The sequence below is a fragment of the Jaculus jaculus genome, chromosome 10, assembly GCF_020740685.1.
Source record: "Jaculus jaculus isolate mJacJac1 chromosome 10, mJacJac1.mat.Y.cur, whole genome shotgun sequence".
Classification (NCBI taxonomy): Eukaryota; Metazoa; Chordata; class Mammalia; order Rodentia; family Dipodidae; genus Jaculus; species Jaculus jaculus.
In genome coordinates, this window is record NC_059111.1 from 67,532,199 (window position 1) to 67,556,494 (window position 24,296).

The 24,296-nt window shown below is 41.2% G+C and overlaps 1 protein-coding gene across 1 annotated transcript; it reads right to left on the reverse strand.

The window, feature by feature from the left end:
* Positions 1–1,205: 1,205 nt before the first annotated feature.
* Asns (asparagine synthetase (glutamine-hydrolyzing)) lies at positions 1,206–24,296 on the reverse strand. The gene is made up of 12 exons (XM_045160378.1): positions 24,167–24,296; positions 20,843–21,114; positions 14,502–14,739; positions 11,809–11,994; positions 11,482–11,583; positions 10,470–10,597; positions 8,917–9,043; positions 4,818–4,924; positions 4,294–4,394; positions 2,804–2,885; positions 2,563–2,718; positions 1,206–1,555 (listed from the first exon to the last, which is right to left on the reverse strand). Exons 2-12 carry the CDS (start codon positions 21,089–21,091, stop codon positions 1,346–1,348), a joined length of 1,686 nt encoding a protein of 561 aa, XP_045016313.1. The 5' UTR covers positions 21,092–21,114; positions 24,167–24,296; the 3' UTR covers positions 1,206–1,345.

The window sequence follows — 24,296 nt, forward strand, 5'->3', positions numbered from 1 at the left end:
TGAAGTGTTGTTACAGCCTGACCCCTGCCATTCTTTCCCTGCCAAAATGGACTGAATCCTCTGTGAGCCAAAATCTACTCTTTCCTTAAGCTACTCTGGTCAGGTTCACAGCAACAAGAAGGCCACTGATACACTCTGAAGTAGGTACAAATTATGACCCTCCACTTAGTTTTATAAATAAAGTTTTAATATAATACAGCTGTGTGAATTATATTGTCTATGCAACTGCTTTCACACCATATCAGAGCTAAACAGTTCCAATAGAGATCCACAAAGCCTAATTTATATACTGTCTGATCCTTTATTTAAGAAGTTTAACTCCAGCTCTAGAATAGGTCTCCAAAAGACACATTAGCTCAATATTAAAAAAAAAAAAGAAAGAAAGAAGAAAGAAAGAAAGAAAGAAAGAAAGAAAGAAAGAAAGAAAGAAAGAGAGAAAAGAACTGGACTGGAAAGATGGCTTTGCAGTTGAGGCACCATGCACTTGCCTGTAAAGTCTAAGGACTCAGGTTTGATTCCCTAGAACCCATATAAGCAGATGCACAAGGTGGTGCATGTGTTTGGAGTTCAAATGCAGTGACTAGAGACTCTTGTGCACCAGTTCTCTCTTCCTCTCTCCCATAAATAAAAAAAATAAAATATTAACCAAAAAAAGAAAAGACTGAGTTCCCATCCTACAAAGCAGAACAGTCACAAATTCACACAAAGGTCTCACATCCCAGACTGCCTAATCAGCTATTAGGAATATAGTCAGAATTAAGACAACATCTCCACACTATGACACAAGGTCCAGGAGGACCCAAGGCAGCTTTGCCAGGACAGCACTGAGCCTTTGCAAACATCAGGACAGTCCCATCACCTTAGGTTACTCTGATCTCAATGGGGGTCATACAGCACAAGCCGGTCATTGTCTAGTTACTTATTTTTTTTAAATTTTTTATTTATTTATTTGAGAGCGACAGACACAGAGAGAAAGACAGATAAAGGGAGAGAGAGAATGGGCGTGCCAGGGCTTCCAGCCTCTGCAAACGAACTCCAGACGCGTGCGCCCCCTTGTGCATCTGGCTAACGTGGGACCTGGGGAACCGAGCCTTGAACCGGGGTCCTTAGGCTTCACAGGCAAGTGCTTAAGCGCTAAGCCATCTCTCCAGCCCTGTCTAGTTACTTAAAATGAGGAGCCATTCATATTCACAACCAGAATGCTATTTTAGATGTAAGTCTTTTATTTATTTTTTCATGCCCAAGCAAGGCTGGGTGGCTAACAGTTGACAGTCACTGTTCACATCTGTTTCCAATGACCACAGCCAGAAGAAACATTTCTCCTGCCCAAGAGCTGAGAGAAAGCCTAGGCTTTGGCAACTGACTTGTAATGGGTCAGAGTGCGGGCGGAAGGGTCAGTGGCATTGATCCACCTGGGCATCCAGTAATGGGTCAGCCAGTCAGCCCGGCCTGGGTAGTGGTGCTCAAAGATCTGACGGTAGTAATAGCCTTCTTTTGTTTTGGGGGTATTGAAAGGAAACTTCTGGGCCGCAGCTGACATCATTGTGTCATCAACCTGTGAAAAGAGAACACATCTTACTCGTATTTGATCTGATACCATAAAACCAAAAGAAAGTTAAAAAAAGGCATGATTATAACTTAACATCCTTTAAAGCACCTCTTACTTAGAAAGTGCCAAACATCGATAATAAACATGCTACAGTAATATAAAAAAACAGTTATCTGTATCTCTCTGATATGTGGATGCTGAGTGGCATATTCACTTGCGTCTACAGCAAATGGTACTCGGAACAAAAATGCAAAATGATCACTTTTGCGAAGTCGCCCCTCTCCCTCTTTCTCTTCTAATTATTACTTATAGTCTGTGGTGGTTTGAATAGAATAGATGGCCCTCAATATATTCAGTTGTTTGTTTGTAATTTGCATCCGCTGTCACCTGGCTGGAGGCAGTGTCACTGGGTGGATCTTAAGATGTGATGGTGGGTTTCAGATTTCAATCTAAAGATATGCAAAGTGTGCCTAGCTGGAGTTCCTAAAGTGTGCTGTGGGTTTTGGCTTTTAGGCTTATGCTTCTCTCTCTCTGCTTGGGCCTGTGAAGGCAGGCCAGCTTCTTCTGCCATTATGGAACTTCCCCTGGATCTGTAAGCTTCAATAAATATCCATTACTCCATAACTGTGCCTGGTCTGGAAGTTCATCTCAGTGAACCTAAAGCTGTCTGCTACATAGTCCATCATGCTACTTAATTTTTAAATAATTTTTATAAAAGGGGTGTTATTTGTAGGATCTGTGAATCTCTCCAGTGCACACAGGCATTCAACTAAATACAAAACAGAGATTCTGCCAGGCGTAGTGGCACATGCCTTTAATCCTAGCCCTTGGGAGGCAGAGGTAGTAGGGGTGCTGTGAGTTTGAGGCCACCCTCAGACTACATAGTGAATTCCAGGTCAGTTTGGGCTAGAGCAAGGCCCTACCTCATAAAACCAAAAACAAACAATCAACAACAGAAGATTCCAGCTCTATACTAAATTTTCTTATTGTCAAAAATATTTTTCAAGACATACCTGATGTTCTACATAGTCCTGTAAAATCTTGAACCAAGAGTTCTTGACTGAAGTGATGCCATCACTGAAGGCTTCTTTTGGTCGCCATAGAATGTCTTTGGGTAGCAGGTTGGAGTCCTCAAATGTCTCTCTTAGGAGATGTTTTTCTATCCCATTCTGACAGGAAAACAGGCACATTATTAGATGTCATGAAGTTAACCTGCAACCATGGACAGTTCTGATTGCAAGCTGATTTACCTACTTTTGGAATTCTCATTTCTGGTGGCAGAGACAAGTAGTAGGAAGAAAATCGATGATCCAGAAATGGGACTCTCAGTTCAAGGCTGCAAGGAGGAAATCTACATCAGCCCATGCTTTCCAGCACCCGAACCACATTGAGTAATGTTGATTAGTCCTATTATACCCATCCCAGTGGCTATTCCACATCAACAAAAGCAAATGAAAACCTTCACTAAAAATAAGTCCATCATCTAAGGTGTGGAATTTCCTGCTTGAGACCCTTACTGTTATATGAATGGTTTGTGTACCTCTAAAAGGAGAAAGCTAAGAATCATGAGTGTCCTAATGACCAATAACGTATGTACGTTTTAATGAGGGTATGTATGTAAATAAGGGATATAGGATATGAAACTAGACAGCAGATCCTAAGAGAAGGACAAGAGATGAGAAGGCAAGGGCCAAAAAGCAGCATGAAATCAGGAGACTCTGGTGGGGAATGAGCACAAGGAGGAGGAAGGAGGCAAAGCTGGGAACAGGGAAACAAAAACAAAATGTTTTAAAATAATTCTACACTGAAGGCCAAACATGGTGGTGCACGCCTTTAATCCCAGCACATGGTAGGCTGATGCAGGAAAATTGCTCTGAGTTCAAGGCCATTCAGAGACTACATAGTAAATTCCAGGTCAGTCTGGGCTAGAGCAAGATACTACTTCAAAAAACCAAAAAGAAAACATTTTATAGTGAAACTTAATTCCTTGTATGCTAATAAAAAATAATTTTAAAATTAAAAAAGAATGCATATACTTTAAATATATACTAGACCTTGCTGACTCAATGATTTCTATATGAAATTGTCTCTTATTAACAATTATGATACTTCAGAATTTTCTTTCACCACTCACTCATAACTGAAAAATAAAAATGCTCCTCACCAAATGCCACATCAGTTGTGCATAACAGACAGATAATATCACGAGTCCAGCCCATTCCTCATTCCCCTTCCTTATTTCTTAAACTGTGATTGAAAAAAGAAACTAAACATTTACTGGTAGGTGCTCACCAAGCACAGTGAAGGTCTTCAATTCCCAACATGTCCAAGAAAGGACATAAAGACACTTCTCTATGACCTCATCAAACCCCTTACATCTTCTCTCCCTGTGCCCTCAGGGCCACACTTCTCATAAGACTTAAAAGTAGCTGCCACAGCCTTCCCTTGGGGAAATTCAGATGTGGCTCAGTGCTGTTACGTTTTAAAGATGGACAATCTGTCTGACACACCTACAGAACACATCCTTCTCCATCACCCTGACAGCACTTAGGCCATAGCCCAGTTCTGAAAGTCAAAATCATACTCTACAACATAGAACCAGCTTAAAAAAAAAAAAAAAAAAAAAAACACACACAAAAAAAAAACAAATAAAAAAACTAGCCACTGATCTCATTTTTTAAGTCTTGTTGTTCCTTTTGAGTTTACTTTCTAGTTTTACAACTAGACGTCACGTAAGGTGTTACCCGTGGGCAGCAGTAGTTCTGTCTGCGCGGAGAACATCGAACAAGTAGAGTTCCTTCAGCAGCCTCTCGCTCTCCTCCTCGGCCTTCTCAGCAGAAGGAGCCTGTTTGACAAACACAATGTCGAACAGCTTTGCTGCTGACACACAAAACAGCTTGTATTCCTCTACTGCATATATCCCAACTCTGAAGGTGGGGGAGACAGTAAGATTGACAAGACAGCCAAGATTGTAGATGCCTTATAAACAGATCTCCCTCCCTCCAAAAATGTCCACGTGGGAGGCAGCAGGATGGACATACTGGGCAATAGCCATAATGTCAGAGATTAAGAAATAAAAAGGCAATTCTTTTATATAATTTTAAAAACTAAAAAGTATCTGATGCTATTAATACTTCTTCCGAAAGAATAGATACAATTGGGTTTCACACATATATATGAGCTCACAACATACTCAACATGTTACTCGTGACAAAGACAGCAAATAGAAGATAGCATCCCTTTCGCCCCTACTTTTCAGAGTGCTCACCTTGTGGAAGTATATGTAGCCTTGTGTCAGCTCATCTGACCCCTCTCCAGAGAAGATCACCACACTGTCTGTGTTCTTCCGAATATACTTGGAAATTAAATACATACCTTAAATAAGAGGGAAATTAATGTTACGTGACTTTCAGAAACAAGTGCAAGGTTAAGTGCCATGACAAATTAAGGCAGCTTCCAAAATAATGGTCTTAAAACTTTCAAGACATTTGGAGGTAATTAATCCAAATTTGTACTCTAACAATAATTTAGCCCAGAAACCAATGACTTTTTTTTTTCTTTTTTTGGAGGGGGGGAGGTAAGGTCTCACTCTAACCAGACTGACCTAGAATTCACAATGTGGTCTTAAGCTGGCCCCAAACTCATAGCAATTTTCCTACCTCTGCCTCCATAGCTCTGGGATTAGAGACATGCACCACCATACCCAGCCCAATGAGTACTTTTTAAATTTGTATTTTTATTTATTTATTTGTAAATGTGCATGTGTATATGTGTGTGTGTTCAACAGTGTCTCTTGCCTGTACAAATGAACTCCAGATGCATGTACCACTTTGCATCTGGCTTTATGTGAGTGCTGTAGAATTGAAACCAGCCTGGGAGATTTTGCAAACAAGCACTTTCAATTTCCAAGCCATTTCCCCACCCCAATGATTTTATTATGAACAGATTAAGACACAGAATGTCCACGAAATTTTTCCTGATTGGATAATGCCTTGCATACTGACATTGTAAAGATTTTAGTAGTGCTGGAACTAGATGGGGGTCTGTCGCCCCACGAGTTGGTGTGTTAGAGGTATGGTCCATGGTGGGGAGATGTGAGAGGTGGTGAAACCTTCAAGAGCTAGTGCCTGGTCAGAATTTGTTGGTTCCTTGAGAGTCTTTCCTTAGAAGGCATTAAGGAGTCCTCATGGAGGCTGAGTGAGTTCTCATGAGAATGCACTACTATAAAACAACTTTTTCTGTTTGTTGGCTTCTGGTCTCAGTATGTGATTTGATTTCTTATGCGTACTCCTTGATGACAACAACATGGGATACAGTCAGGAGAGGTTCTGAACAGAATGCCACGTTGTTAAGACTTTCAGCCTCCAAAATTCTGAGGTATGTAAAACCTGCCCAGCTGCTTGTATTGTGTTGTAACAACAGAAAATAAATTTAGAGGTTCTTTAAATTTTGTTTTGCTTTTTTCTACTATCATTCTCCACTTACCAAATTTCCCATTTGATCATGGAGACCGTGTACACTTTGAGAATATGCCTGCTTGTTACCAATTCCATGTCCCTCTAAACCAATGTCTCTTCCCAACCTATTTTTATCGTCATCCTCTTAGTATAACCTTTTCATACATTCTTTGTTTCCTAATTCTGCCTCCAATCCATAAAGTTTCAATAATACAAATATACTGCAAATGTGCTTGTTTATTCATGATGCAACAACCAGTGTTACAGCCAAGACAACTTTAAAAAAAATTTTTTTTGTTTATTTTTAATTATTTATTTGAGAGCAACAGACAGAGAAAGAGGCAGAGAGAGAGACAGAAGAGAATGGGCGCGCCAGGGTTTCCAGCCACTGCAAACGAACTCCAGACACGTGCGCCCCCTTGTGCATCTGGCTAACATGGGTCGTGGAGAATCGAGCCTTGAGCCGGGGTCCTTAGGCTTCACCGGCAAGCACTTAACCACTAAGCCATCTCTCCGGCCCAAGACAACTTTTTTTACATTTGAAGGTAAATGATATAAAAAGAGGCCTATCTAACTAGTAGCATTTTAGAGGCTCAGTAGGCATGGGTCTACCAGATTTGGGATACATCTGTAATCTCAGGATGCACCCACTAGATGAAACCAGTATTGTTTGCAGGAAGTAATTGCTAATACTTGGTAAGTTGTGTGATGGAGTTTTTACCAAAATACATCTAAAATAAGAACTCTTTATGGAAAATGAACTCCAACATAGCCCTATTTCCCCATTTAATAAAAACCACAGGATTCCCTCAGGATTCACTAGGGATTAGTTCCAGAAGACACTCAGACACCAAAACTCACAGGTGCTCAACTCCCTATAAAGTGGTAGATCATTTGCATAAAACATGCACAGGCTCTCCTGCATACTGCAGAACTCATGGGACTTCTGCTTTACTGTGCTTCAGAAATGTCTTACTTTATAAACGGAAAGTCTGCAGTGACTCTATTGGGCAAATATATAAGCATCATGTTTCCAGCAGCCAGATGATCAGCAGTGTTTTTAGTGATAGTTTTTTATTATTCTTTTATTCAGCTTTATTTATATACTTGAGAGAGAGAGAGACTGAGAGAGAGAGAGAAAGAGGAAGATAGACAGAAAAGAAATGGGCATGCCAGGGCATCCAGCCACTGCAAATAAATTCCAGATACATGAGTCACCTTGTGCATATGGCTTATGTGAGTCCTGGGGAATGGAACATGGGTCCTTAGACTTCACAGGCAAGCACCTTAACTAAGACATCTCTACTGCCCAGCAATAATTACTTTTTAAAAAAAAAAATTTTTGTTCATTTTTATTTATTTATTTGAGAGTGACAGAGGGGGGGGGGCAAATAGAGAGAGAGAGAGAGAATGGGCACGCCAGGGCCTCCAGCCACTGCAAACGAACTCCAGACGCGTGTGCCCCCTTCTGCATCTGGCTAACGTGGGTCCTGGGGAATCGAGCCTCGAACCGGGGTCCTCAGGCTTCACAGGCAAGCACTTAACCGCTAAGCCATCTCTCCAGCCCAGCAATAATTACTTTTAAGTTAAGGTTTATATTTGTAATTGAAAACATAGTATTGTTGTATACATAACACTATAGTATAGTGCAAAATTAATTTTTATATGTACTGAGAAATAAAAATTTATAATTCACTTTATTGAGATATTTGCATTAATGCAGAGGTTTAGAACTGAACCTGCAACATCTCTAAGTATTTCTGTACATTTTTAAGTTAAGGTTTATATTTTTATTTTTAGTCATAGTATTGTTGCATATTTAAGACTATAGTACAGTGTAAATTAAGTTATATACATTGAGAAATAAAAATGATTAATAACTCACTTTATTGAGATATTTGCATTAATGCAGAGGTCTACAACTGAACCTGGAGCATCTCTAAATGTTCCTGTACTTTCGTTTAAATCATCTCTGGATTACTTTTTGTTTGTTTGTTTGTTTAGAGGTAGGGGCTCACTCCAGGCCAGGCTGACCTGGAATTCACTATATAGTCTCAGGGTGGCCTTGAACTCATAGTGATCCTCCTACCTTGGCCTCCCAAGTGCTAGAATTAAAGGCACGTGCCATCATACCCAGACTGAATTACCTTTAATACCTAGGGCAGCAAACGCCATATAAACAGTTGTTACCTCATATAGTAGGAATTATGACAACAATAAAATCTCTATAGTAAGATATATTTTTTCTTTTCTTTTTTGTGGTTTTTCAAGATAGGGTCTTGCTCTAGCCCAGGCTGACCTAGACTTCCCTATGTAGTCTTAGGGTGGTTTCATACTCAGGGCAATCCTCCTACCTCTGACTCCCAAGTGCTGGGATTAAAGATGTGTGCCACCACTCCCGGCCAAGATATATAATTTTTTCTGCAAATTTTCAAGCTTTTGATTGGTTGAATTCAAGGACGATGAATCCATGAATGTATTGATCCAACTGTATATACAAGACAGTGTACAGAGAAAGTGGGAGAAAAGGAGGACCAAAAGCATACATGCACACTTGGGAAAATTGCAACAGTGATATCATAAATGTCAAACTCAGGACAGTCTTCCTGCCTCAGGAAGCACTTGGTAAAAGCTTAGTAAATGTGAAATGTTGTTAATTAATTTTTTTATAAAGCATTTTGTTTAGAATGTAGACAGATTACACCTTATAAACAGTCAATGTGCAGAAGACCTGGTATATTTGTTTAGTACTCTCTTCACTCTCAAAGAAACTCAGGGAACTCTTAAATGGAATTTTGTTTATAATCAATATATAATATTTTTAAATTATTGTTTGAAATGCTCTCTTAAGCCTTCTACTTTCTCAGTATTAAAAAAAAATTACTCCTTTTAATATCCCAAATACCTTACCCACAGATGCTCGGACTGTTGTAATGTCATAAGTTTCCAAGGAAAATATAACTTCATCCAGGGCCTGAATGCCTTCCTCGGAATTAAAAAGGACTTCATGATGCTCACTTCCAATATGATTGGCCACCTGATTTAATGAACAGAAATCAGTATATTTCTTAAAGAAAAAAGCTACTCTTGAAAAGGAAACAGAGACAATAGTTCACAAGGCATTATGAATCAACATATAGAAAATAATCAAGGCAAAAAGGCAACCATTCCCCAGATCATGAAGTCAGCCATGCTGCTAGGAGTCCTAGCCCTCTCAGCTTCCAGCTCCACCATTAGAAGTAAAGCCCCCAGCAGCTCTTTCCAAGGCAAGGTTGCGACCTAACAGTCTTGAGGCTGCCAATCAGTGCCCCACCCTCCCCATCTATTTTACCTAATTTGGCTCATCTCTCTCTAGTCCATCATGGTACCCTCTAAACCCTTTTAGACTAGTAGAAATGCTTAGTCTTGTATTCAGCAAGTTATTCCTGCATGGAATGGCCCTCTTCTTTCTTTGTCTGTCTTGGATTCTTCTAGCATTTACTAGCTTGCACTGAGACTACACTCTAGCCCTTTCTTATCCATTCTAGGTCTTTCCAGAGCCAGGCTTTTTGTACTGAGTATGTGTAAGGTCTGCTCTGCCTAGTTCTAAACACAATGCTCAATAAATAAATAAATAAATAGATAAATAAAACCTGGGGCTGGAGACATGGCCAAACAGTTAAGGTACTTGCCTGCAAAGCCTAAGAATTCATGTTCAAATCTCCAGGTCCTACATAAGGCAGATGCAGTCAAGCAAGTGCACAATATCTTCACACATGCGTGCAAGTGTAGCATGCATCTGGCCATTCTCCTCCCCTCTCCCTTTCTCTCTCTCTCTCTCTCTCTCTCTCAAAAACAAAAAAAAAAAAAAACAATAGCTGGTAGTAGCTCATGTTTACCAAGTACTTACTTCATGCTAGGTTCTATCTCACACATTACTTCCAAACAACTCCATCATAAACCAGTCATGGTGACTCTCATGCCTGTAATCCCAGGACTCGGCAGGCTGAGGCAGGATTGCCACAAATTTGAGGTCAGTCTGGATTACATATTAAGTTCCAGACCACCCTGAGCTATAGTGTGAGACCCTGTCTCAAAACAGCCAAAAAATATAATAAAAGAGGAAAAAGGGAAGGGGTGCTCTGTCCTATTCTACCATTATGAAGACTATGATGCTGAGGTCAACACTTACATGGTAGAATCAGAATTTGCAACCTTCAGTCTTCAGCAAAGCCTGCAGCATTAACTCTGTGCCTTGCCCTTATTTTTCAAAGTACAGAATTATCAGTCTGTGAGGATTCTGAGTCATGATAGATAAAAGTACCCAGAACTCAGTGTAAAACAGAGCATATACTCAACAAACATTCTCAGTTTACTTACAACAACTACCAGAGACAATAAGCAGCAGAAATAGAATCATGATTGACTTGTTCATCCTAATAAGTTTGTTGCAGCTACCTAACAAGGCAGAGATGGCACCCTACCTTTCGAGCAGCCAGCAGATCTGGGCTATCTTCCATGCCAATTGCAAATGTCTGGAGTGCATATGGAACCTGGGCCTCTTTGAGTTGCTTCAACAGGGTGGCAGCAACCAAACTGGAGTCCAAGCCCCCTACAGCATGGGAGCAAGAAGAATGGTTATGAACCTCTATTAGACAGGGTAGATATAATTCCACTCCTATTTAATATCAGGATTGCAATTTGACCCTTAAAATTGCCAATTTTATAAACTAAAATCAACTTTAATAAGCAAATATATATATATATATGTATGTATATATATATATATATATATATATATATATATATATATATATATATATAAATATAAATAATATTATTGGATACAAACATAGTTAACTGTATCTAAATTGATTTAAAAGGCAGTTCAGGGCTGGAGAGATGGCTTAGCAGTTAAGGTGCTTGCCTGCAAAGCCCAAGACCTACATAAGCCATATGCACAAGGGGGTGCATGCATCTGGAGTTGTTTGCAGTGGCTGGAGGCCCTGGCGCACCCATTCTCTCTCCCTCTACCATCCTATTTCTGTATCTCTCTCTCTCAAATAAATAAATAAATACATATACTTTTTTTTTTTTTTTAAAAAGGCAATTCAGGGCTGGGGAGATGGCTCAGTGGTTAAAGGCACTTGCTTATAAAGCCTGACTTGACAAGCCTGGGTTCAATTCTCCAGTACCCATGTACATAAAGTCAGGCATACAAAGTGGTGCATATGCCTGAAGTACATTTGCATTGGCTGGAGGCCCTCAAGTTCCCATTTCTCCCAAATAAAAAATAGTAAATCAGTTCACAGAATTCTAAAATAAAAATTACTAATTAGCTCTGACACTTATTAATTCAGCTTTAAAAACATTTACATCATGTATTACAGCAAAGATTAAATCATACAAGTATTTTACAGTCAAAACCTTAGGGAAAGCTAGAAGTTTTCATTAAACACATGCAAAATAGTATCCTTTTCTTTTAAGTTGAGTCACCTGACAGAAGGCAGCCAATCCTTCGGTCTGTCATCAAGCGCTTCCTAACAGCATTGTCAAAAAGGATGCGCAAATTGTTCTTCACAGTTTCTATCTCAAAACCTGCAAACACAGAAAGTGAATGAGCCAGTTCCAGAGAAGCGAGGTTGAGCTGGCTACTGAGATGAGGCACATAGTGTGCACTCATCAGGACAGCCATCGCTCCAGAGGAAGTATGCCAAAATCCAACATGTCACCTCCAAATCCAATAGGGAACAGGTCTTTAAAGCCCAGTCACTCACACGATGTGCGAATGGCTAGTGCTGTGCGGAGAGGCAGGGGAGGTACCTGGGAAGAGTTTCTCCACACTGTCATAGAGGGCGTGCAGAGGCTCATCCCTGCAGTGATGATATTTAACTATCTCCACAGATGCAACTTTGCCATTTGGTTTTAAATCCAACACTTCATAGTGACCCGGAAGAAAAGGTTCCACTTTTAAAAATGGAGTTGTGGAGTGTTTCAATGTAACAAGACCTAGAAATTCAGAAAAAGTAAAGTTAAAAAACACTTTTCAGTAACTTGTGTCTTTACCTAATGGCTTCTAAATTCCCATTTTCCCTTGGAAAAACAAATATATGACTAACTATACAAGGAAAATAAGGGGGAGAAGATTACTTATCCAAGTACCATGCATTTACTAGAAAGATGAATGGCAGAGATATGCTGCAAAATTGCCTGTGCTCACACCCTAACATGCCTGATCTTGCCTGATGTCAGAAGCAGGATCTATTGAGCCTGATTAAGATTTGGAAGGGAGAAAATATGGTAAAACTGCATTGATGTCATAAGTGGGTAATGCTTCTTTATGAACTAAAGACCCAAAACTTTTTTTTTTTTTTTTTTTTTTTGGTTTTTCAAGTTAGGGTCTCCTCACTGTAACCCAGGCTGACCTAGAATTCTAGAATTCACTATGTAGTACCAGGGTGGCCCACGGTGATCCTCCTACGTCTGCCTCCCAAGTACTGGGATTAAAGGTGTGCACCACCATGCCTGGCCAAAACTTCATTTTTTTAAACCTATGTATAGCTATAGCAACAATTTCTTAAAGATTTTTCCCCAGTGAATAGTCCTGCCACATTTTTTTAAATCTCTACTTCTTCACTGGAATTTTTTTTTTAATTTTTATTTATTTATTTGAGAGCAACAGACACAGAGAGAAAGACATATAGAGGGAGAGAGAGAGAATGGGCGCGCCAGGGCTTCCAGCCTCTGCAAACGAACTCCAGACGCGTGCGCCCCCTTGTGCATCTGGCTAACGTGGGACCTGGGGAAGCAAGCCTCGAACCGGGGTCCTTAGGCTTCACAGGCAAGCGCTTCACCGCTAAGCCATCTCTCCAGCCCCGGAATTTATTTTTTATTTATTTGAGGGAGAAAGAGTAGAGAATGAGTGCAGTAGGTCCTCTAGCCACTGCAAGCCAACTCAAGATGCATGTGCCACCTTTGCCACCTTGTGCATCTGGCTTGACATGGATATTGGGGAATTGAACCTGGGTCCTTAGGCTTCACTGGCAAGTATCTTAACTGCTAAGCCATATCTCTCGAGCCCTTCACTGGAAATTCTGATCAAGAAAATCTACTTCTTATAACTAAAGCAAAGAAATGCAAACCACATTAATTCTGAAAGGATGAATTTAGGTCTGTTAAATTTATGAGTCATTTTTTGTCATTACTAAATTCTTTTTTTTTTTGTTTTGTTTTGTTTTGCGAGGTAGGGGCTCACTCTAGCCCAGGCTGACCTGGAATTCACTATGGAGTCTCAGGGTGGCCTTGAACTCATGGCGACCCTCTTACCTCTGCCCGGCTTTAAATTCTTCTTTTGTTTCAAGGTAAGGTCTCAGAAAACAGCTATGGTTCCCAATCCTTCCACAAGCAAAACCACCCTTCCTTAAGTACTTCAAGGTCAGGTATTTACAAGTCAGACATTTTCCCTTCTACCCTGTATACGAATAGAGCCATCCCATACATAAATACATATATTTTAAAAAAACAAACTGAGCAACAAAGGATTCAAGAAATTACAAAGGTCTCCATTATGCAAGTTGCTGTACTCTAGGGAAAAGAGAAAAGGTGACTGTCTGTCAAGTTTACTATTAGGAGTTGTTTGAGAGATTCCATCTCAAGGAAACAGGTGGATAACTGAAAGGGGACCCAGTGTTCTCTTCTGGCCTCTACATGTGTGCACATGTGTACATACACATGCATATACTACAACACACATCACATCACACACTACACCACAAACTCTACACATAAATGATGACCCCTTGTCAGGCAATGCTAAACATGGGCTGGGACTGTAAGAAAGCTGGCCTGGGCTATTAGACATGGTTGGGGACCTTGGGCTGTGGGGGTTGCAGTTGGCCTTTTCTTCAGAAAGGGTGTGCTTCATCTTCGCCCAAAGGAAATGGGACCAGCGGGCCCTTCCCCCATCCCAAAGCACCTGCACATTCCATAGTGTAAGTTCTGTCTCCCCCCCAAACCCTGCCTAGTTCCTGACCTTGTGGCCAGCTCCCCAAGAGACCCTTATATGGTAGTAAACAGTCTCCTTGTTGCTGTGGGCATCCAATATCTGGCTGAAGTCACATAGCTTCTGTTACCTCCCTTGCAACTTCTCCCTCACAACTTCTGCCTTCCAACACCAACCAACTAGATAGCAACCCATAAATCTATGTATCCAAACACCTTACAGTCTGTGTGTGCCTTCTCAACCTTTCCCAAATGTTTGTAAACCCACTCCCATTTTGAATAAATGAGACAAAAAAAGCACTACCCATCAGACTGTCTCCCAGGTGGTTCACTGTCCATCGCATTTACCCTGCTCCCCCCAGCTCCTCCTGCACCCGGGACGTTGGTAGCCAACAACCCCCAGGGATAGCTAGGGCCCTCACCCCCCCCAACACACACACAAGAAAAGAAAATATACAGAAGAAAATTTTAAACATGTAAAAAATAATGAAAAGTAAGGAAAATTCCTTCATTACCTTTCGCTTCTGAACACACAGCCAGAAATCCATCTTCTGTCAGGGCTTTAAACAATGGCCTGACTCCATAGGTATCTCTGCCCAGGAATACTTTCTTATTGGCAGTGTCCAGCAAAATAAATGCAAACACCCCATCCAACATACAGATTGTTTGCTCAATGCCTCCTTTGTCATAGAGATGAAGGATTATCTCACCATCCACTTTGGTCTGGTATTCAAATTCAAAACGCTGTTGTAGCTTAAAGAAACAGAGCAAAACAAAAATGTCAGGAACCATAGATGTTTATTAATGATTTTTCTATTGATTGGCTACTTGGTTCAATAATGTTCAATCATTATTTCATGTTCTTTGGTGATTTAAAGGAATGATAGCATTATCAAAACACAGCTCTAGCCAGGCGTTGTGGTGCACACCTTTAATCCCAGAACTTGAGAGGCAGAGGTAGGAGGACTGCCGTGAGTTTGTGGCCACCCTGAGAATACAGAGTGAATTAATTCCAGGTCAACCTGGGCTACAGTGAGACCCTACCTTGAAAAACAAAAAAACAAACAAGCAAAAAAACACAGCCCCACTCAAAATTCTTCAAATTCTTTATAACACAGGCTGAACCCATGACAATGTTAGAGGCATACTGATAAATGATGCACAGTGGCAATGTATGAGAGTAACAGGCACACAAGTGGGGGCTGAAATGCACATTGCACTGTGTAGGTTATACATACACATATACAGTCATCCTCTGGCCCCAGGACATCCTCCCACTGATAACAAAATCTTCAGGTGATCAAATTCCTTATATGAAATGGTGTGGTATTTACATGTGATCTACATACATTCTCCTGTGTGCTCATGTCATTTCTAGATCATTTACAATAGCTAATACAAGATAAATAGTTTTTTGTGAATAGTTGTTACACTATATTGTTTACAGAATGACAAACAAAAATCTATACATGTTCAGTATGGATAACTTATCTCCCTTCATGTTTTCCACCAATGTTTGTTTCAATCTGTGACTGTAGAACTGATGTGTTTACAAAGAGCCAACAAACTAAAAAGAATTTTCCTAGTTGCCATGACTAAATGTGTATTCATCAACTGTCAACCTTTGGTTTGGAATCACAGAATCAGCTGAGATTCTTCAGCTCATCCTCAAAGACCTACCTATAAAAATACAGAGCACTTATAGGGTTGGAGAGATGTCTCAGCAGTTAAGGCATTCGCCTGCAAAGCCCGACAACCCTGGTTCAATTCCCAGTACCCATGTAAAGCCAGATATACAATGTGGCACAAGTATCTGGAGTTCACTTGAGAGGCAAGAGGCCCTGGTGCACCCATTCTCTTTGTGTCTGTCTCTGTTTATAAGTAACTATATAGAATTATATATATATATGGCAAAAGAACAAGTGTCATGTTTGCCCCTCTTCTCTGACTAATAAATGATTCCATCACAATGATAGACACACAGCTCAAAAACAAGCCTCTGGCCCTTAGAGATGGACTACAACATTCAGTCCTTCTTCGAATATGGTGACAGTGAAGCCACTTTTCCTAATGGAAAAAAATGACAGTTGGGCTTTACCAGTCCACATGCTCCTCATGAGCAGCAAAGAGCTGTCCCTGCCCCATTGCAAAATAAGGACTTGACATGTGCTCTCTCCACTGGCTCTGTTATGGCTGGAAAGCTCTTATAGTCCTTTTTCTCTATATGTATACCCCATGTTTTGAAAGTTCAATAGTAAATCTAGTGCCGGAGATTTAACTCAGTGCTTGTGTGGTACACACCAAGACCTGGGTTCAATGCAATGTATAAAACTGGGCATGATGGCAATGTCTATAACTCTAGCAGAGGCAGAATCAGGAGTTCAAGGTCACCCTTGGCCACATAGGGAACTCAAGGTCTGTTTTTTTTTTTTTTAATTTATTTATTTGAGAGCGACAGACACAGAGAGAAAGACAGATAAAAGGAGAGAGAGAGAATGGGCGCGCCAGGGCTTCCAGCCTCTGCAAACGAACTCCAGACGCGTGCGCCCCCTTGTACATCTGGCTAACGTGGGACCTGGGGAACTGAGCCTCGAACCGGGATCCTTAGGCTTCACAGGCAAGCTTAACCGCTAAGCCATCTCTCCAGCCCTCAAGGTCTGTTTATAAATAAATACATAGATACAGAAGCACAGAAAACTATAAGTTTCACAATGTAGCTCTGCCCTCTACTGTGTGAGCCTTCAGTCTAAAAGCACTAGGACACAGCAACCAAACATGGGCTTTGGCTGCCTCTACAGCACCAGTGCCAGGTCTCTCCTCTCTGCAGGGGACACCTCAGGATGATCCTGTCTCCAGCAGACGTGGTTTAAAAACCATTCAGGGCAGAAGTACCCAAAAGACAAATTTCTTTAAGCATGTGATAATATTAGCCAGCAACAGCTTCCAAACTACCTCCTTTGCTTCCAACCTTTCCCTTTGCCCTAAACATTTGTTGGTTAATTCTGATGTATGAACTCCTACTGAAATCACACCCACAAGCTGCTCTTTAGATTCAAATTCCTGTCTTGCCACTGTCCTGAAGTCATGCTGCAGCTGACCTGCTGCAGGCCCCCTAACTTCCCTTCCCTGCTTCCCTCCATTCCTAGCACACCAGGGCTGGGTTTTAATAGCAGCACATTTCATTTTTATTTAGGAGGCAGGAGATGGGAGTTTGGTGCTATGTTTCTGAAAATAGTCTAAACAAGCCTAAAATACACATTCTACTCTTTAGACTGTTCTGACCCCCAAACTGTATATGCTTGATTCCTTGATAGAACTCCCTTACAAATATAACATATTTAGCTAATCTAGAAAAGACATGTTCAAAATATTTAACATAAGTTCATTTTGAAGTGATATATGGATGTATGGGAGGGAGGGGGCCACTAGGTTCTCATGCTGTTGCAATCAAATGCATGTCTAGCTTTATGTGGAATGTGGATGGCTGGGGAATTAAACCCAGGCCAACAGGCTTTGCCAGCAAATGCCTTTAACCACTGAGCCATCTTCCCAGACCTTAATATAACAAAATTAATAAGCAGCAATGTTATTAAAGAAAAACAAGGTATTTCCTATCTCACTTATGGGGAAAGCCAGGCCAATAAAGCATAATCTAGTATTTTCATATATGTGATGCTGACTTGACTTAGTCATATCTGAACTGCTGTCCTACCTCCCACTAGCAGGAATCTCTATTCTTACCTATCTTCACCATTCATCTTCAAGGACCTAATCTGGTAGCTAGTAGGCCCTTAACAAGTATGTGAAAAGCATCAGCTAAACAACTTTTCAAAGGAGAAGCTTATTTCAAGAGTGTTCCTACAGGCAAGCAAATTGGCAAAAGCTATTATTCAGACATAAAAATAGCTAGAAAATAAATTCCTATTAGGGAAGAGCAGATATAAATAAATAACTCTCAAAAATTATCCAAAATTGGGGCTGGAGAGATTGCTCAGTGGTTAAGGGACTTGCCTGCAAAGCCTAAAGACCCAGGTTCGATTCTCCAGTACCCACATAAGCCAGATGCACAAGGTGATGCATACAACTGGAGTTCATTTGCAGTAGCTGGTGGCCCCGTCATGCCCTCTCTCCCTCTCCCTCTCCCTCCCTCTCTCTCTCTCTCTCTCTCTCTCTCTCTCACCAGCTTCTTTCTCTGTTTTGCTCAAATAAATAAGTTTTAAAATTTAAAAAAAAATCATCAGAACCAAATCCTACCCCTAACCTTGATTAAAATCTGCCATTAAAAAAAAAAACAAAAAACTGGGGAGATGGCTCAGCAATTAAAGGCTTTAGTTTGCAAAGACTGACAGCCTGGTTTAGATTCCCTAGTACCCATATAACCAGTTGCACAAAGTGACACAAACATCAGAGGTCCACTTGCAGTAGCAAGAGGCCATGGAACATGGATACGCTCTCTCACTCTCTATCTGCTTTGTTCTGTCCCAAATAAATAAATAAAATGGGCTGGAGAGATGGCTTAGAAGTTAAGGTACCATGCCTGCAAAGCCTAAGAATCCAGGTTTGATTCTCCAGTACCCACATAAGCCAGATGCACAAGGTGCCACATGTGTCTGAAGTTTGCTTGCAGTATCTGGAAGCCCTGGTGTGCCTATTCTCTTTCTCTATTTGCCTCTTTCCACTCCCTTCTGTTAAATTATTTAATTATTTAAAAACAACAACAAATTAAACATACCACACATACATTCACTGGGACACTTGAAGGCATTTAAATATGAACTGGATATTAGATGACATTACTGGGTCAAAAAAGTCAGTAAAGTGTGTGTCATACAAGTTTGATAACCTGAGTTTGATTCCCAGAACACATTAAAAAAAATGTACTTGATTTGTAATCCCAGTGCTGGGAGAAGAGACAGGTGGATTACTGGAGCTCAATCTAGATCCTATTTGGCAAATTCCAATCTCAAGGAAAAAAAAAAAAAAGTGGACAGCTGGGCGTGGTAGCACACACCTTTAATCCCAGCACTCTGGAGTCAGAGGTAGAAGGATCACTGTGAGTTTGAGGCCACCCTGAGAATACACAGTGAATTCCAGGTCAGCCAGCTAGAGTGAGACGCTACCTCAAAAGACCCAAATAAAAAAGGTAGACAGAACCAAAGGAATGGTACTATAGTACTTAAGTACTTGAGGATATCCCCAGCCTCCACACACACATTCACCTACATGAACCCCCACACACAAACACACACACATACACATAAAAGCCAAAATAACTACAAAAAGATGGTATTAGAGTCTTAGGCTTAATAATGGTATTGAAGTTAGCTAAAACAATACATTTATTCTTTGAAGACAAATGCTTATATATCTTGGAGGAAAGTGCCATAATATCTACAACACACTCTAAAATGACAACACCCAAAAGAAATATGCATCCCTACAGAGAGAAAGTAAAAATGAGGGCATATATTAATAGTTGTCACCCTCAATGCTCATTGCTGTTCTTTTCCCTATGTTTGAAGCTATTTCAAAGCCAAGCCTAGTGGCACATATCTTTAATCCCAGCACTTGGGAGGCAGAGGTAGGAAGACTTCCATGAGTTCAAGGCCACCCTAAAACTACATAGTGAAATTATTTCAAAATTAAAAGATAGGGGTGAAGAGATGGCTTAGCTGTTAAGGCACTTGCCTGCACAGCCAAAGGACCTTGGTTCAATTTCCCAGGACCCACATAAGCCAGATGCACAAGGTGGCAAATGCATCTGGAGTTCATTTGCAGTGGCTGTAGGACCTGGCATGCCCATTCTCTCTCTTTTTCTCTCTGCCTCTTTCAAATAAATAAATGAAAACAAAATAGTTTTAAAATATTAAAGGATAAAGGCTAGAGGGATAGCTTGGTAGTAAAAGGCACTTGCTTGCAAAGCCTGAAGTCCTGGGTTTGATTCCCCCATGCCCACACAGAGTGTTATTCACAAAGTAGTGCTCTGCAATAAATTTCTCAGTGGCAGTATTATAAAACAATATAAATATGATAATCTCTATTTAATTCTATACCTCCATCAAAATTTTCAATCCTTGGCCCTAGAGAGATGGCTTAGTGATTAAGGCATTTACCAGCAAAGCCAAAGGACCTCAGTTCAACTCCCCAGGACCCACATATGCCAGATGCACAAGGTGCCACATATATCTGGAGTTCATCTGCAATGGCTGGAGGCCCTGGTGTACCCATTCATAGTCTCTCTCTCTCTCTCTGCCTCTTTTCCTCTCTAGCTCTCTCAAATAAATAATTAATTAAAAAAAAATTCTCAATCCTTGGAGCCAAGCATGGTGGTACACACCTTTAATCCCAACACTTGGGAGGCAGTGGTAGGAGGATTGCCATAAATTCAAAGCCACCCTGAGACTACATAGTGAATTCCAGGCCAGTCTAAGATAGAGTGAAACCCTACTTTAAAAAAAAAAAAATCTCAGTCCTTGGAATGATACCCGACTCTGAAAATGACTCTTAGGTCATACTCAATGGTCCTATCTACCTTGCCAGCCCCACCGTCCCTCCACTTACTCAGAACACCCCAGGAATGCTTCTCATCACAGGGCTTCTAAATATGCTACTCCCCTCCACAGGGAAGAGCTTTATAAAATAAATGTTACAGGGCTAGAGAGATGGACTAGCAGTTAAAAAGCTTGCCTTTCCCTAGTACCCACATAAGCCAGATGCACAAGGAGGTGCATGCATCTGGAGTTTGTTTGCAATGGCCAGAAGATCTGGCACGCCCATTCTATCTGTCTCTCCCCCCTCCTCCCTCTGTCAAATAAATAACTCATAGGCAGGCATCTTCTGGGTTCACTCTACTTACCCCTTTGTGGTTGTAGATTTCGCCATTATAGCAGAGCCACAAATAAGGATATTTCTTCACTCTAATTGGCTGCATTCCAAACAGGGGGTCAACCACAGCCAAGCGGTGAAATCCGAAGCAACAGTTGGTGTATCCATTGACATTCTCAAAACGAAAGGCATCTGGCCCCCGGTGTGCAATCTTCATAGCACTCAGACACTGCACAGAAAGGCAGTCATCACTGCCGAAGAGGGCCCAGATGCCACACATGGTGCGACGGCGCTGAGAGTTCTCTGGAGAAAAACAGACCAAGCACATAGTCAGTATTTAATCTTTACTTCCAGAAACAAACCATCTTATCAACAGCAATTTTCTTGCTGAGTCAGCAGGCACACAGGAGAATGACTGAATTTACTTACCACTTTCAAAACCGACAAGATGGTCTTTACGTCTAATCATATACAGCAGCTGAGCACCTAGCCAAAGCCTACACCTCTCCCACCTTGGGATTTGGTAGTCAGTTGCAAGTGGGCAGCATCCAAGCCAGATTCTGTCTCTGTAGCCCAGATCTGCTTCCAGAATCATATATGTGCAGGCTGGCTGCAAGCTAGCTAGAGATGTCAGCCTTCTCGAGCCCAGAATTCAAAAGCTCCAAAACACCCCCAGAGAATCCTTAGATTAGTACAGTCTCCTCATGTGTCTCACTGACAAGGAAATGCCCTCTCTAAACCTGTAATAACTGGAGGTAGAATATAGAAGGTATAAATAGCAGGTCATATATGCTGCTGAGTGTAATATTAAGACAGAAAGCTATTACAAACATTTCCCAATCTCTAGCTAATTCTCTCCATAATTTACCTGAATGTGATTAAAGTAAGCAAAAATGAAAACAAACTCGTATCAGATCCCCTAACAAGCATTTTGAGTTGACAAATGATATGCCTGTAATTCCAGCACTGGTGAGATGAAGGCAGGGGATAACAAGGTTAAGGGACATCCTTAGCTACATATTGAGTTCAAGGCCAGCCAGCTTCTCAAAACAAAAATATTCACTAACAAAATCCCCTAAATGATTAAAAAAAAAGTTCTCAAATATTTCTGTCTCAAAGCTATATTGGTTAGTACACAAAATAGGTAGGATGTGTGTGTGTTTGTGTGTGCGCATACAGCAATACCAGGGGTGGCATTGGGAGAGGAGGGGGTGACTTAATGTATTCCTATAGGTCAGAAAGAATACTCACAAATGTTCACTTGATTTCCAATTTCATGTTACCAACTGAGAAAAAAGTGGCTGCTTCATTTGAATACTGCCAGCTCAAAATAATTTAATAAAAATCACTACCTTAAGAAATATTTTATCATTTGCTAAAAATGCCAATCTGCAGAAAATAACCAGATCATCTGGAACAAATATCCTACAAGAAAAAGAACTACATATTCACATTACATCTCCACTTTGATGATATTTCATTTGTACCAAAATGAGCCAAAGGTTTGGTTGCCCTTGCAGTAAGGCCAGATCAAAATAATGGAAAAAGTTTATAAACCCAAGCAATTTGAAACAAAGTATCAAACAACCCCCTTCTGTGAAGTTCGCCAAACAGCCTGCATTGAGATTTACGGAGATTTACTGGGAAAATTCTCTGAGACTTAAGATGTGACCCAGATGAGCAGCAAACCTTGAACTCAAAACTAGTGAAAATTGGGTTAGGAAAGTGGTTTGAAATAAATGTGGTCATCAAAGAATCACTCACCTAAGACTTAAAACTGCTTAACAAATCCAGGCATTAAGTGTTTTATGTAAAACACTCAATGAGCACTAAACTGAAGGGAAAGAGAAAGCTTGGGAAGCACACTTAATTCCTTCAGCTGGAACACGCAAATTAAAACTATCATCTGTTGTTTTTATTGGATCGGGTCTTATAAGCAACAGAGGCCCTACTTATAGTGTATTTTCCTTACTGGCCTGTTCCCAGTAATTTTCCATGTCTCCTCCTAAACACACAATGCAGTCCAATAGGAATGTGACCCATACTTGTGATTTTTAGATGTACTATTAAACTCTATTAAAAAATATAAGAAAAAAAGGTCAATGTGGTGACACAGGCCTTTAATCCTAGCACGCAGGAGGCAGAGGTAGGAGAACTGGATTGCGGTTGAGTTCAAGGTCAGTCTGAGACGACTACATAGTGAATTCCACGTCAGCCTGGGCTACCCTATCTCGAAAAAAACAGGAAAAAAAAAAAAAGAAAAGAAAATGGGGAAAATAATTTCAAATATAATTTATTTAACACAACATACACCGAACAACGTAATAAACATAAAAAAGACAAAATTATATTGCTTTTTCTAAACCATCAAAATCTAGTGTATTTTACTTATCATACATCTCAATTTAAACAATCCAGCAGTTCAAGTACTAGATACATGCAAATTACAGGTGGCTACCGAGCTGGACAGCGCCATAGTAATGTATTTTAACTTCTGGTCTACCTAAAATTATTATCTCCGTGTTTTTAAGTTAAGATCTCAATATTCAACCCATGGACAGGTACAAGACTTATTTGTAACTGATCATATGGTAAGGGCATCAATCCGAAATAAAAGAGTTGTTAGTTCTTCCAAATTATTAATTCAGTAAGCAGGGCGATGGAAATCAAGTAGGCCAAGGGTAGGGAAAATAAAACCTTTACATAGTTACAATAATGGGTAGGCAGCACTGTAGAACAAAACTACACCTTTTAAAAAGGCACGATGATTCTTTCGCCTTTTTCTGTACTTGGCCGCCTGTCTCCCAGAACAGATTTCTTCTTGGCAGAGCTTGTGATTTCAGACTTGCAGGGCGGAACCAAAGTGGGGTAACAGGACGGGGTGGGAAAGTGAGCAGGAAGGAGTGGGAGCGCGCGACCCAGAGAGACGCATAACGCCGGAGACCCTCCCTCCAGAATCAGGACCCATCCCAGGCAAGACCCGGCGACATCCGACCTGCCCCGCCACGTGCATGCTCCAGCAGGTCCACCGCAGGGCCCTCGGATTGCTAAATGTCCCAGGCTTTGATGTCATACAGTAAAAGAAATAACAGTTACGGGGGCCAGACTCAGGGCCTCTGCAGCCGTCTCTCCCGAGCAGCCAAGGCTCCCCTCGGTGATGCACTCTACAACCTCCCGCCCACCGCCCAGGTCTTCCCCGGCCCACTCGCTCCCAGGTGCGCAACAATCGCCGGGCGCCCGCCCCGCCCTGGACAGCCGCGGGCGCCGCAGCATCCGCCAAGGACCGCGCGCGCAGCCGGGCTGCAGCGAATCCTCTCGCCCCGCGCGCGGCGCGGCTCTGCGGGGCCTCGCTTACCTGGGCGCGAGCGGGTCGTGCTGCGGGGCGGCGGGCTGGCGTTCACTTACAGCCGCTGCCTGGCTCCTGTAATGCGTGCGGGAAGTTTCATCAGATCGCCCAGGCCAAACAGCGAGCGCAGGGGCGTGGT